At 34.1% G+C, this 15,624-nt stretch overlaps 2 protein-coding genes across 2 annotated transcripts; one reads left to right on the top strand and one right to left on the bottom strand.

The window, feature by feature from the left end:
• The first annotated feature begins 10,272 nt into the window (after window positions 1-10,272).
• On the top strand, window positions 10,273-12,586 carry LOC132702477 (SUMO-conjugating enzyme UBC9-B). The gene is made up of 4 exons (XM_060671107.1): window positions 10,273-10,390; window positions 10,680-10,936; window positions 11,012-11,159; window positions 12,263-12,586. The coding sequence occupies exons 2-4, from the start codon at window positions 10,742-10,744 to the stop codon at window positions 12,400-12,402; spliced, it is 483 nt and encodes a 160-aa protein (XP_060527090.1). The 5' UTR covers window positions 10,273-10,390; window positions 10,680-10,741; the 3' UTR covers window positions 12,403-12,586.
• Window positions 12,537-15,032, bottom strand: LOC132702476 (uncharacterized). Its single transcript, XM_060671106.1, has 5 exons — window positions 14,690-15,032; window positions 14,520-14,638; window positions 14,363-14,455; window positions 14,210-14,311; window positions 12,537-12,671 (listed from the first exon to the last, which is right to left on the bottom strand). The coding sequence occupies exons 1-5, from the start codon at window positions 15,008-15,010 to the stop codon at window positions 12,596-12,598; spliced, it is 711 nt and encodes a 236-aa protein (XP_060527089.1). The 5' UTR covers window positions 15,011-15,032; the 3' UTR covers window positions 12,537-12,595.
• Window positions 15,033-15,624: the final 592 nt, after the last annotated feature.

The following is a 15,624-nucleotide window of genomic DNA, read 5'->3' as shown; positions in this document are numbered from 1 at the left end:
GCTGAGATGTGATTTGGATCCACGATTTCATCCCAGGTTCACCCAAAACCACCTCTGGGCCATATTTCTGACTTGTCATTAAGCAGCAGTGTATTTTCTGGAAATCTGGAGGTCTCCAAAGTTTGTTCTACCTTGAAAAAGGACTATCCATCTCTTGTTGGAACTTTTCTGAGGTATATTAAATCTTATTATTAATATTATGATTATTATCATCCGCTCTGTCTCTTTCTAGGTCAATCACGACTTCTCTTTCGTAAAGTTGGCATGAAGCCTTCCGTTTTAGTATATAAATTCTTGTTTTTCAAAATTCAAATCGGACTTTCTGTCTCTTTCTAGGTCAATCACGACTTCTCTTTCGTAAAGTTGGCATGAAGCCTTCCGTCTTAGTATATAAATTCTTGTTTTTCAAAATTCAAATCGGACTTTCCATCCATTTATCAAAATAAATAAGATCTAAAAGTTCAGATTTTCGTTATTCTGAATGGCGCTCACTCGGTCACTCATTCATGACCAATCCTTGATCATTCTCTTTCTTTGACTGACTGTTCTTAGGCCTTTTTACCAAATCGACAAACACTCGACAAATACTCCCCTTTATTGAGTTTGAAGGTTTCGGGTCACTTCTTTTTGACATAATAGAAAATATGACAATATTCCGAAATTTATATATATAATCAGATAGTAATAGATTCTTAATTACCGGTGTAATTAAGTAATAGATTCGAATATCTTATTTTATTAATCTCCATGGCTTCCAACAAATTAACTTTTTGCTTTTTGTTTCTTGATCTAAAATATCAAAATTTCGTCACACATTTGCATTTCTCTATTTAAATGAATTTTATTTTTGTGCCCTCTTCTATGTTCCGCCTGTGTGTCCGAAATATATTCTAGGACATGATTCCCATTTCAACTTGTAGACTCTGGATTTTTGTTTTTTTTTTTAGTTTCATTGTTTTTTAAAATTTTCCAATTTTTCAGGTTTAAAAGCAATCTTAAGAAAAAAATTGGATAGATATTTAAAAATGTTTTATAAATTTTGAGTTCGGTATTTAATATGGGATAAACAAAGTTGAGAATTAATTGAAACTGTTTTTTAGTTATAATCTTATGAATCAAAGACGGTATGTAACTATTTTTAAATGCTATTTGTTTTATAATATTTAATTATTTTTCATAATTTTCTATGGAAAGTGTAGTAGTCTGTGGATAAAACAATAAAATTATAAAATAAAATATTATGAATTACTGTGTCCATGTGTGAGGGTTTATTAAGTTCAAAAGGTTTAAAGAGATATCTAGTTCCGTCTAGATGATAAATTTTATACTGTTATGTATGGAGTTAATATAATTCAAAAGGACCGCATTTGTCTTTCCGTTGCAGTGAAATAAACATTTACTTATCTGTACTACCAAAGAAATTTTTTACTAAGAAGTATGTATGAAATTTTCTACATTGTGTCTTGTTTTATGATAAGTTGACTCTCTGAGTAGGAATATTATCGATTATGTTTATTACGTCAAACGGTGGAATGCTAAGGAATACATTTTGGATGTCAAAGGTAACTAGAATTGCCTTAGGAGGAATTTAAATGTCTTCAACCTTGTTGATTATTTCGAACAAATTTTTGATAACATATCTAGGTTTAAAGGCAATATGATATTCTAAAATTTTTGCGCCATCATAAAACCAGACTTGATAGATACTTTAATAGTTTGTTTAGACCAAAATTATTTTGAATTTAATGGTTAATTTTATATTGCTAAAGAAGGATTAATTATGGGAAACCCACTTAGTCCACTACTTGCAGAAATATAAAAAATAAAATATATACAATATACAATATAAGAAATATCATTAAGTAAAAGATTTATTTGATGGTATAGATATGTACATGATATTTTTGCTTGTTTCACTGGAACGGAAGGACAACTGCAGTCCTTTTTGAATCGTATTAACTCCGTGCATAACCGTATAAAATTTATTACTACTTTCTGGACTTAACCATAACTAAATTGCAGAACAAATTCGATTTCGATAAGATTATAAGTAAAAAACAGTTTCAAATAACTATGAACTCTATCTATCCCATATTAAACACCAAACTCAAAATTTATAATACATTAAAATACATAGGGGAACCAGCACGAAAATTACGAAATATTTATCTTAATTTGGTCTTAAGATTGTTTTTAGAACTTGGAACACCATTGGAATATTATTGAGAAACAATAAAACTAAATCACGAAAAGCTCAAAAATCAAATCAAATAAAAATTTTGATATTTTATATAATGAAACAAAAAACAACAAACTAAATTTGTTGAAAGCTATGGAGATTAAGAAAATGTGACATTCAAATTTATTACATAGTGACCAATTGGATTTAAATGCGTCTCCGTTGTTAAATTTATATTTATACCTACACCCTACACCGGTAATTATGAATCTATTAATATCTGATTATATATACAGATGTCGGAACCTTGTAATATTTTCTTTATGATAAAAGCACGGTGTTGCCGAAACAGCTGTCAGGAATTAATAAATTACTGTGAAAATCTGACGATTTTTTGTTCTAATTTAATTGTGAAGAGGGATAGACTTGAACTTATGTCGTTTTCTAACCTTACCATTTTGAGTAAAAGACGAGTGAAGAGAAGCAGAACGGGACAGAAAATTCGTAAAGAGATTTAAATTCACCATGATCATAAAGGGTTATTGGAATTTGTTGATCCCGTGTGTAACCGTTTTGGTAAAATTTTTGTCTATTTTCTTCACTGCAAAGTTATCTTTTTCATTTCCTTAATAAAATGTCGAATGTTGAAACTTATGTGTTGAGCGATGATTAGAAAATGGGCATAAGGGACCTTGGAGTTGTGTTTCAGATGAACTTCATCTTTATTTTTCATATTAATCAGTTGGTGGCTTTAGATTTTGTTTTGCGAAATTATAAGCAGCTTCACTCACGCGATATCTAATTACCGATTATTTCGTTTTCCGTCTAAAAGAAATAAAGGTTTACTTGGCAGTGTCCGCGGGGGAAACGGGGGAGACCGTTTTTTTTGTTATCGAGCAAAGTCCTATATTGGAAGCCGAGGATAAATATTGGTAATAGCTTTTTTGTTAACTGTTGGTCTGTGATGAAAACGAAAAAAATTCATTGACGGACATCGGTAATGAGCGAATGGCCATAGTAGTCTTACCCAACTGTTTGTAAATAGCAAAAAGAAGAAGAAGAAGAATTTCGGCAGTTGGCTTTGGCGACGAAGAAGATTGGTGTCGTTTAGAAGTGTCTCAAAAAAGTGCTGAAAAATGAGATACTTACGGGTCTCGTTTCTCAGGTAAGTGAAGTAACCTTGGATCGTCATTTAATAATAAATGTAAGGATTATGTTGCCTAGGGTCGAACAATGTCGTCAATTGTAAAAGTAGGAGTTATTAGCGTATATGTGACACTTCGATTTATTTTTCAGACAATGATATTCTTCATTCTGGTAAATTAAAACAACATAATGTATGCTGCAATTCAATTCAGAACGCCGTGGGTTTTTATAATCCCCAGCATGTTTTGAAAATTTTCTAATTAGCGTAATGAATGTACAGTGGCCTCTCTGGATTTTAGATTTTCTTTGTTTTTGTTTGAAACTAAACAAACCTTTAAATTATTTATACGAATTTAAATGTTTCTTTCATTCTCTAACCAAAAGACTTTTATTTGCGACTTCATAAGTAAAGTTTAAATTACATGTACAGTGTGGCACAGCAGAAACGCATTTTCTAAACTTTTTTTTTAATTTTCAAGTTAATTTTCTTTCGATTACAGCGAAATGCCGCGATAATGCAGTTTTCTATGTCGAAACGTTCAGTTCCCATATGCCGTGGGGTTTATTGGCAATACTTAAGGAGATCAAAAAACGTGGCAGAAACGTGAAGTTGCACTTAATCAAAAGTACCAGACACAATTTGCACAATTATTGCTTCATTCAGATATTGATTAAAGCAAAATTATCGGGAAATTAATGTCTTTTTTCTGAACATCGAATTTAAGGTTTCTATTAATCCTTCCATATTGAAATATCTATACAAAATGTCCCATTTTTCAGTAAAGCTAGTGTGTTGTCGCTTTCGTGGCCCGAGGGTGCTTTTTTTGTGAATTGTAGTGTCCTAGTTATCTTTAGATGCAGTGTGATTTTGGAAATTTTTGGATTTTTGAACCCTCTTTGTAGCTCGATTGTGGATATTGAAAAATTTAAAACTAGTGTGCATGATTTTTTCTATACTTGATAGTCAACTTCGTTTTTACTTGAAAATGAGGTTTCAAACGAGCTGCGCTGAGTTAATAGCCAAATACTTTTTTATCGTCCTGTATTGTCAGCATAGGCAAGGCCTCTGTATACCTGGTGCGAATAGCTAGCTAGGTATATGATTTTTTAAATAGGATGTAGGATCCAGTGACGCAGTCAGTTCTGTTGTAAAACCCACTTATTTTGGCATATACACTAAACTATTTTTTTAATGCATCCTACAAGATGATGCATTAAATATGCATAATAATTTTATTAGGATTTTTGTTTGCTTTTTATAAGAATGTACATGGCGTTTCAAAGCAAATGCGAAAAACTTCGGGGGTAGTTGCAAAATGAAAAGTAGTTAGTTATAAAATAATTGAGTCAAAAGCATGTCGTAAAAATAATGTTTTCGCTATTAACTATTAGTATTAATTATAATAAAAACCACACTTTCACACAGTTTTTTCAAAATGAGTGAAGGGGATTAAATTGGACTACCCCTTTTGTTCTTAAGTAAAGTGAAGGAAAAATTTATGCAATAACATAGAAAAAAATATTTTTTTGTTTTATGTTTTATTTGAAAACTTTTCCTCCACGCATTGAAAAACAAAAACAAAAATTTATTCGATAAAAAAAAGGACGTTTCTTGTAATTGCTTTGACATTGCCCAACATTGTATTTTTGTTTTGCCTTGCTGATTTGTTGTTATTGTTTAAATAAAAGGAAGTATTTATTCTTACTTTACTCGTGAAAATATCAATCAATCAAAAAATATTTTTTAAAAAGTTTTTAATACAGCCCATGCCATTGACTAATTTTTTCTTTAAATTTACTTAAGATGGATAGGGGCAGTCTGATTCAATCCCCTCCACTCATTTAAAAAAAATAGAAAAATATGTAAAAATTCTGGTTTTGTTAACACAAGAGCTATTTGAAATTAAAGGTATTTTTTATGTCAGTAGGCCATGCAAAATATTTTTTTTACAACAATTACATAATTACATCGAAATTAACTTGTGTGTATGTGTGCAATATTAAATGCACATTGATAATTGTCGTATTTCTGCCATAGTAGAAGGAAGAGGGGCACAAATTAAGAACTAAATTGTATTAGCAAGGCGGGCACCTTTTTATCATGGCCTACCTACTTACTAAAAAATCAAAATTAGAAATATACGGGTTGTGTTTGAAATAACTCACATTTTTTAAAAAGCTGATGAAATTATTGAAGGTATACAGCGTGTTTCATAAAAAAACACACAATTTAGTTTGTATGTAAAAATTTGTGAGTTTCGGTTGAAAATGGACTACTCCACTGGAATAAGCCTATCTAACCACTTTTCGCCTTTTCGATAAGTTAACGTATAAGCGAATTGCAAGAGAAGTCAAAAAAGCAACATCTAGTATATAAAAATCCCAAATAACCATGACACTTCTATTTTACCACCTTTCATTTTATCAAAAAATAGGCTTGGGAAAGTCGCAGCACGCTAGATTTATTAATAAAGCCGTAAAATCATAAAAAGTTGAACACGCTGTACTTAATTTATTTTTTGAACTTTGATGATGAAGGGAGAAGAGAGGCAACTTTTTGGAAAGCAAGACGGAGGTGCTCTGAAGGTGCCCGTCTCAACGTTGTGGGGTGTCTTTGCTCCTTCGATAAGTTTGACATTTAAGACCATTAATATTGTATAAAATAAATTCGTTCTAATTAAGATGTGTCTTTTTTTTGCATAGAAATAATTATTTCTTAAGTCAGCGGCTAGCTAATATCTAAACGAGAGCGCCATCTATAGGCGCTTGGCTCAACCAATTAGGTACGCGGTGCGCCGATAGATAGCGCGGTAACGGCGCCAAATACGGGCGACCGGCTGAACTAATTATACTGTCCACAATTATTTAGTTCCACGTTTTAATGGCAGATGGCGCCAATATCGTGTGACCGATGTGAGCACTATCTGCCGGTGCTCGCCTCAACAATTAGTTATGTGGTTAAACGTTCGAAATGTGCGTCATCTATCGGTAATCACTACAATTAATTAGTCCGAGGATTCGTCGACAGATAGCGCGAGTATTGCATGAAAGTTTCGCGGTTCGATATCATCGCCAACTATCGGTACTCGCACCAACTAATTAGTTCCACTTTTACCGAGAGATGGCAGCACTATAATGCCATCTGTTGAGATGTACCTCAACTAATTAATTCAAGGGTTTTCAAATAAATCGGCTCCATTGTGGGATAAATGTGAATGAAAACAACCACAGGAATTAAAAAAAAATGTAATATACAATATATAGAGGTCGTGCTAGGTATGAAAATCCGCGAACTTTTCGTGTCCCAAACGCAGCGCCTGATCTGCCACGCGAGGCCCCATCGCACAAAAACTGCAATGGCCCCAACCACTGGGTCAAGACTGTAATCCTCCATCTCCGGGTAAGTACACGTTTTGCGGGAAAATCATGAACTTGATGTCTCATAAGTGCTTTGCAACAAACAGACAACTTACGGGCGGGTAGGATAATAATCAAAGTCCTACATACCCATATCTGTATACTACCCAGTGGAGGACTGATTAAAGTCTGACTGAGTGAATGCTCCCATGGTGCCGATCTTAAACCCTTCTGGTCCCTCCACTTCTTAATTCCTTATCTGACACTGACAGTTGAATAGCTGCCCTGCAACTGCTGCGTCCCCCTACAACAAAACATTACTCTTCTTCAGGCACACCCCCAATTACACTCACATTCTTTTCTCGATTTGATAATATGCGGCATGTTCAAAGGCAAAATTGTTCTTCGTAAAATGTAAACCTGAGTACTGAGTACCTTTCGGTGTTCCCACCTTGCCAGAACTAAACATACGGTTTAGATTAGGAACGTATCGCGTCACTCACTCACCCAGGTAATTAGTTTTTCACCAACAAAACTCACCGAATACAATCTGGCCATCTCGTTCATAAATGCCGTTTTCGTTATACTGACCGAACAAACTCAACACATGCGCCATTTGGGCGAAGTATATGTGCACAGATAAAGGTGATCAAGATTCCCATGGAAAATTTGAAATCACAGAACGGCGAATGTCTTCTTCTTTTGCGTGACGGGCAATTGAGCAAAGTGTCTTTCGGAAAGCAGTCAATGAAAACGCCGTTTCCTACTTGCGAGCTTATGGAAAAAATTGCATGATTGTTGAAAATAAGCTTGTTCAGTTGTGCACTACTGTTTAGTGATGCCTCAGCACTACCCGCTGCACGATGCGGTGCGTAGGTGATTTTGGTCAACTGTTGAATATCAATCGCAGCGGGATTTTATTGAAAAACAACTGAGCTAATAAATTCGGAAAGTAAAATGCGACGAATTTCGTCTGCAAAACATGAACCTATCTTTGAAAACAGCGAAGTTTTATAACAAAGATGAGTCGATGCCTAGCATGGCGTTCAGACGATACGCTTCTGTTGAGAAACAAAAAAGCCACCCTGCTTAGTAATGCTTTGAAGAAGTCCAATGATAAAAAATGACGTGTGCCAGGAAATAAACGAAATACATTGGCGCTGTATACTCCAAGGAATATTGCGGCAAAAAGTTTTACTTCTGTGAGGTGGGAAGCGAAGATGTTACTTTTTGAAATTACTTTCATACTAATACAAGTTGTCCCAAACGTGTTAAAAGTATCAAAGTTGTCTTTTTTTATAGGAAATCGATCAAAATGCGTGTCTGATTGATTCAATGTTTACCGTACGAGGTTTTTTAAACAATTTGAATGTTGTTTTAATTTCTGAAATAATCTTATACAGGGTGGCCAAAATGTATTCTAATCTCACAACAACTTTAAGCAAATAATCTACTAGGGAATATGGTTTTCACTATTTGCATTTTTCTAGAATTATGGCTTTCGGTGTTATCTAAATTAATGTTTTATTGCGTCTGGTTGCTATAGTGTTTGGAAATGACCCACAATTTATTATAGCCAATTTGGTTTGGTTTTGTTGTGAAGTCTGTTTACCGGATAGTCTGTGAACTTTAGATATTTTATGATTACATTGGTCAGTTTTCTCTGATACTTTATCACAACTTGCCATTGGTGCAAATTCTAATATTAGGATTTACAATTTTTGTTTGAAACTCGATGGGTGAGACAACTAAACTGTAAACGATAAAATAATGTATATATGTAACATAACATATGTATAAGTTTTTTTGAAAATTTATGAAATTTAAAAAGCAATTTATTATCCAGGCTGTAACGGCCAACTAACTAATCAAAACTAACCAAAAATATAAACATGAAACTGAATAAAGAACTGTAATTTCATTTCATTTTCCAAAATCGTTTCAATATGCTCTTCTTTTAGGTAAACTAGCATCAACAACAAACAACTAAACAAACACCACAGCAAAAATATCCAAATTTTAATAATTTTTAAAGAAAATAAAAGAAAAATGAGATAAAGTCTAAAGACTAAACAAATTATCTAAAATTTATAAATGAATGAATTAATATTAAACCACATTTTGATAAAAGTTAAATAATTTAAAAAGGCTTGAAGGCTTAAAACCTAATTGAAACACTTATTTGTATTACTATAATATGAAGTGGGTTCCATTTTTAAAAAAATACAATTTAATGCTTTTAACACTTTTGCAGCATACCTTTATATTCATCATTAACATACATAATCATTGTTGGAAAATACTCACAATGTGGTGCTAGAAATGTTTTGGATATATTAAGCCTAGAAAGCATAGAAATATGTACACCAATTGTAAAGAAGTTTACTTCATGATTTGAAAATTTTAGTTCTTTATCAAAAATCAACCCTAGATATATTTACATTCCTGTAAATTTATATAGACTTTTTTATTCATTATTAGAAATTACCACTTTCAGAATATATATTTTCACCTTCTCACATCTTTCTTTTAAATAACAAACCCTAACTAGTAGTCAATGTTTCAAAAGCTCTTTTGAAGTATACAATAGTACATTATGCAACAAGTGCGGTAAATGGCATTTGACTCACTAGTTTATATGACACGAGCGGAGCGAGTGTTTAATAAACGAGTGACTTAAAAAGTATACCGTACGTGTTGCGTACTATACTTTTTCTACGACCGGTAGTTTTTGTGTACAGTTTCGCAAAACAACACGAATACATTCACTGACATGACCGTCAGAATTCACAAACGTTAAAATTCAAGACGTGGGAAATATCTCCGAAAACCTCCGATTGTTCCCAAACCCGTGCGGAAAAATCTTGGAAATGTGCGAAGTGGGACACGTGCGAAACAAGACGTGGTAAAGTGACGCTTCCCACGCGCTAGATCGGGGTGTAATTAGGCATTTTACAGATGGAAGTAGAAAAAAGAATTTACCTCACAGACCGGATACATAGTCACAAACAATTTCGAATTTTTCAATTTTTTATGGCGATCAGAACGTCAAATTCGAACCACGCTCACCTATATATTACATTTGGTGAACTAAAAAATGGCCAATAAAAGTAAAAGAAGAAAAAGAAGACAAAATTTGAACAATGGCATTTTAAAATAAATCGAAACTACATTTGACTTATGAAAAAAAAATTGGGAAAATTCAATACTACATAATAAAGAAAGGAAATAAACTCTCCGGTCTTAGGCGTGAATGTTGACTTCTATAGACACACATAAAGTCTAAATAAAAACACGATCAGCCTAGTTTAAAAAACAGTTGCTTTTTCTGAAAATCGAGAAATCCCATGAAGGAAATTCAGAACTGAAACAGGCCTGGTGCAATAAACAGACGTTTTTAATGTATCTAGGTACATACTTATGTCGCAGAACGCGACAAATAGTTTAGTTCTCTGTGCATAGATGATTCTTCTTTTGTGCTATCATAAAATGTGCCTAAATTACCGTTTGCCCATTAATGACACCAGTCGAGTTAGGATAGAATTAACTTCGACATACGTTCAGAAAAAGATATTCTTTGGTCTATCTATCTTGCTTGCCCAACCTGAGTATTCTGTGGTGCTACGGAGTCTGGTGCAACGGAATAGTCAAAGCAAATAGAAGAAAAGCATTGCTCAAAATAAAATTTTTTAAAAAGTATATTCAAAAGTAAGTGATCGGTTGTTAAATGTATCAGTGGGGTACTTGTAGCAATACGTTTTCATATCGTTTCGAACCGATCGAAATTTTACTAGCCATTAGCGGGAAATACGTCATTTATTCACGTTCATGGCGGCTTCTGAAGAATCTCCGGAATAGCGCTCTCCATGGTTTATCCCTGGTTTTGTTTGTTTTGTTCATATTACGGACAACTCTTTGCTGGATTTGTCTATGCAAATTTTCAAATATTTTACCAATGAATGCTATATTTTGTACAGGCACCATTTATTTATTTTAGATTGGTCGAAATTTGTCGTCATAGCAACATATACAGTCCTAAACTGAAGGATACCGTGGAAAATGTCCGGTATAGCAGCGACACGCTTAGCGGAAGAAAGGAAAGCATGGAGAAAAGATCACCCTTTCGGTTTCGTGGCCCGCCCTTCGAAAAATCTAGACGGCTCCTTGAATTTAATGAACTGGGAGTGTTCGATCCCTGGCAAGAAGGGAACCCCTTGGGAAGAGGGACATTACAAATTGCGTATGCTCTTCAAGGTACCATCTTTTTTCTTGCGATTTTATGCATTCATAATGCAACATTCAGTTAAAGGGGTATTATTTTTTGTTTAGGAAGACTACCCTACCAGTCCCCCAAAGTGCAAATTTGAACCGCCCCTGTTCCATCCCAATGTGTACCCGTCAGGCACCGTTTGTTTGTCTTTATTGGACGAGGATAAGGATTGGCGTCCCGCCATTACCATCAAGCAAATTTTACTGGGTAAATTTCTTATGACTTGAAAAAAAAAATTAGTGATCTAAAGTGGTAAAGTTTTTTATGTAAAATATAACAATCTTTAAACATAATTATTGTGGCACATTTTTAAGTATAAGATACCCATTTGATGACAAGGTGAAAAACTAATTGAAACTGATGAAGATTATTTCAAATGGGATTCTGATACTTTTTGTTATCTGTGGAGAATGGGGATCAATTGAAAGGTAAATTGGTATAAAGAAATTAATGAAATTTTATTAGGTTAGAGTAATAGTTAATTTTTCAAAAAAAGGTCCCACTTAAGTTGCAAAAAATGGTTGAGAGAAAAACTAAAATACATACTTACACTTTTTTCCAAAAATGGACTGGAGCTAGTAATTGTTTACTTTACAAATATATATTTTTTATTTCAAAAAATCTATTAAGTTAATTTTTATTACAGTAAATAAAAATACATTAAAGCTACAATATCAAATACAACTAAGCTGCTGTTTTTTCTCTATATTAATAGGTTGGATAATTTAAGGGGTGATTCTATATGAATGAATAACATTCTTCGTTAATGGAAAAAGGGTCCGGTTTGAGTTGAGAAAAAGCGTTAAAAAGTAGTAACTTTTTCGAATTGTTTTAACCATAACCATTTTTTTTATCATTTTTTGCAAAAAATGGACTAGATCTAGTAATTGTTTGTGTTAAAATATTTTAATTTACAAAAAGTATTTTTTTTATTTCTCAAAATCAAATAAGTTAATTTTTAATATAGCATAATATAATTTGCATCTAATATATTTAATTGTTAAATGAAGCTGCAGGAATTGAATACGAAACTATCAGTTTCCCCTGTAAATGGTTTTTATCATATTTTGTTCATTTATGGCGAGAATGAAAATCCCCAGGTTTTTGTTTTTTTTTTCACTCAATAATTCACCCTTAACGATATAGGTATTAAAGCCTCTCGTTTAATGATTGATGAATAAATGAATATGAATAAATTATTGGTTTTTGGGTTTACCCAGTAACAATAGGTCGTAATTCTCATGCTAAGACCACAACAAAAATTTGCTGGAATGCGCACAAAGATGGTTAATAAAATTTTGTTTTTGGAGGTATCCAAGATTTACTGAACGAGCCAAACGTCAAGGACCCAGCGCAGGCCGAGGCCTACACCATCTACTGCCAGAATCGTTTAGAGTACGAGAAAAGGGTAAGGGCGCAGGCGCGCGCGATGAGTCACCAGGAGGGTTGAGGATTCATCGAAAAAAAAAAGAAAAAAGAAGACTTGTAGGGTTAGGATTTTGTAAGGATCGGAGCGACCGCGACATCATTCTCGTATTTCTAAGATGTTTTTATAAATTATCATCATTTATTTGGTTTTTTAGCGTTTCAGTGTACTTATTGTTTCTTCATGTCAATAAACTACTTTCTCTATACCCAGTCTTTCAGTCGCGGTTGTCCACTTCGCCCCTCTCGTCCACGCACTTCAAGTCCACGCAGTCCCTAAATATTCCCGAACTCCTGGAAATAAAGTCCCTAGGTTCGTAAATCAGTAAATGGCAGAAATTTGAGCAAACAATTTTTTTAAAGTGAATGGGCCAAAAGAGATAGAAATGATCTGAAATGGCCGCCGGGGCTCGGGTTTTTTATGTTAACCATAGTATCTTAAAGCTGAGAAAAATTCTTTTTTTTTTTGCTTTTATGCTGTACACTCCATTTTCGAAAGGAAAGCAATGGGCGGGGACGTTTGAACACTGTTAAATAAACATAAATTTCTTCAAAAATGCTTAACGCATTTGAATAAACTTGGGAGTCGTCAATCGTGTGATTGTTCCACTAGGCTGTTGCTACTAGGTGAAGTTCTCTAACAATCTCAAACAAAAAACTATAAGATTCATTAAAGCCAAAATTTCGAATTTATTTATTTTTGGTTAGTTCGGAGTTGCTAAAAAGGCTAGGCTATAAATCGTGCTATAAGTGACGCCATTGCGCTACTAGGTGGAATTAACCAAAGCAAAAAAAAATCTGAAGAAGAATAAATGCAACAATACAAGTTTTGGTTAGTATGGAACATACAAAAAAGGGTTTTCCCTAGGCTAAAAACGTGCTATAAATGACGCCTTTGCGCCACTAGGCTGAGCTTTTTGACAATCTCGAAACAAAAAAATTTGAAAGAATAAATGCAAGGAAATAAGTTTTGGTTACTCTGGAGCTGTTAAAAAAGGGTTTTCCTAAGCTAAAAAAGGTGCTATAAATGACGCCACTGTACCACTAGGCGAAGCTTTTTTACAATCTAAAAACAAAAAAATATGAAAGAAGAATAAATGCAATGATACAAGTTTTGGTTAGTTTGGAGTCATGAAAGAGGTTTTTTTCCTAGGCTATAAATAGAAAATTTTCCACTTTAGGGGCTATTTAGGATGCCAAATGGAATTCAAAATCAAAATAAATTTTTATTTATTACTTGTTTACAATACGATTGAAGGGCACCAAAGTACGCCGTAATTAACGTTTCTGTTTTGACTTGTTTGTTAGTTTTTAAATGTTTACTTTTATCACTTTTTCTTTAATTAATAATTAGGTTCAGTTAACTAGTTAGTCTTTAATAATTGATTAGGGATTACATTAACTTAGGGTGTAATGACAGAAGATGAGTTGCAGTAACACAGAATGAAGTTGTTGAGTGGTTTGTGATGGAGGATGGTCAATTGGCTTTGGAGGGAAGTAAAAAGGCTATTTCAGTTTTCTTACTATAATTTTATTGAAAACAAATATTCCAATGTCGTTCTAAAAGCTCAAGCTAAACCCTACTGCGATGATCTCCAAAAAATAGTTATTAGTCTTTAATTGATTCATGATATCAATCTTTGTTGTTAAATTTGAGGGCCTAATAAGGACTGACAGTTAATACTCTAATAATTTTATGTGAATTAGAACACAATGAAACAATTAAAAATTATCTTAAAAAAGACAAGAACATCATATCTAGCTTTCTTAGACTTTAGAAATACCCCTAAAAATAGAGATAGCCAAATAATTAAACTAATATTTGATGTTACCTGCACAATTTTTTCGACAAATTCTCCCCCGCGTTCCACACCGCATTGCTCAGTCTCTCCAAATCGATCCTCGACAAGTAGAGCTCGCAAAGTTCCCGCAGTCTTAAATTATAGAACATCAACCTAATGATACCCATCAATCAGCGTCGGTACTTTTTGGTCCAGTTCGTGTTATTCTCCAACCGATAGGCGCAGTTCAAATAATCGGAGGTGATGTTATATTTTCCCAGCGAGCCTGAATCGTAACTAAAACCACAGAATGCCAAGGTTAGTTTTGGTTAGTTAGTAAAACTTGATATTAAACCGTTACCTTTTGAAACCTTTTCGGCACAAGTGCGTAACTTTGACGCTCAGCTCCCGTTGAAGCGACTTCCGCTTGGTTTCATCCAGTTCGCACTCCTCGCCGAAACCGTCGATCACCTGCTGCATCTAAAATTTGGACCCCGAAAATTTCACCCGACCCTAATCTCAAAAAATTACCTCCGCCGCAACGGCCAAACACGCCGCGCATTTGGCGCAAAACGAACCAAATGGTTTCGGCGGCACCGAGTTTTCAATCTGCGGCCTATAAACGTTGATAACTTTCTTCGGCGCTGCTAGCGTTACGTTGCAAACGGGACATAAGCAACTGCTACAAAAACATGCGTCATCGTTTCGATTCAATTTATCCGATGACGTGTAGAGATTGCTCGAGGTTTGTTCCACGACCGGTGGTGGTGGATGTTTCGAGAACGGGAGCAGAGATAATTGCGACGGCGATAAAAAATTGAAGAAAAGAAGTAAAATATAAAAACGTTGCATCAAAACGGATGACGAAAATTTGGAAACGTCATTTCAAAATACAATAACAGAGACGGGTGGGTTGTCTGAGGTTTGAAAATGTTGAAATTTCTTTAATGGCGTCATCTAACGTGCGCCCATTGCAACTTCTGTCAGATTTTCGTAGTTTCATGGTGTAACGCCAGATGGGGGTATATAGCACTGGGTATTTTACTCACGGATTTATTAAAATAATTACAATGGTGGTAATTGGCGGTACAAGCTAGCGGTATTGAACGACTAACAGAGACCACTACGAACTACTTACTAAACGCACAGAAGAGCCAAGCATGGTTCTTCTTTTTGCACGGGGCAACCGGCAACGCACTACTATTTCGCCAGAATTCTCTCTGGAGGAATGTTTGTTAGTGTGTTTTTTTATAAGAAAATGTTAGTTTAGTTTGTGGTGTCGCGATAGTGCGTAGGAGGTTGACATGTTGGAAACATAGCGATAGAAAAAAAATTCTAGTTTTTTCTTACGTAACGTCCTATATATCTTCGTATTTCAATTCCACCGTTTATTCTAAACACATTTTGTATAAGACATCGCCAGTATATAGTTTTACTATTTACAAATCTTCTGGTTTCCTCCTACG

This window comes from Cylas formicarius, unplaced genomic scaffold, assembly GCF_029955315.1.
Source record: "Cylas formicarius isolate icCylForm1 unplaced genomic scaffold, icCylForm1.1 PGA_scaffold_5__7_contigs__length_24384050, whole genome shotgun sequence".
In the NCBI taxonomy this organism is placed as follows: domain Eukaryota; kingdom Metazoa; phylum Arthropoda; class Insecta; order Coleoptera; family Brentidae; genus Cylas; species Cylas formicarius.
This window is presented reverse-complemented; position numbering and strand designations above follow the sequence as displayed.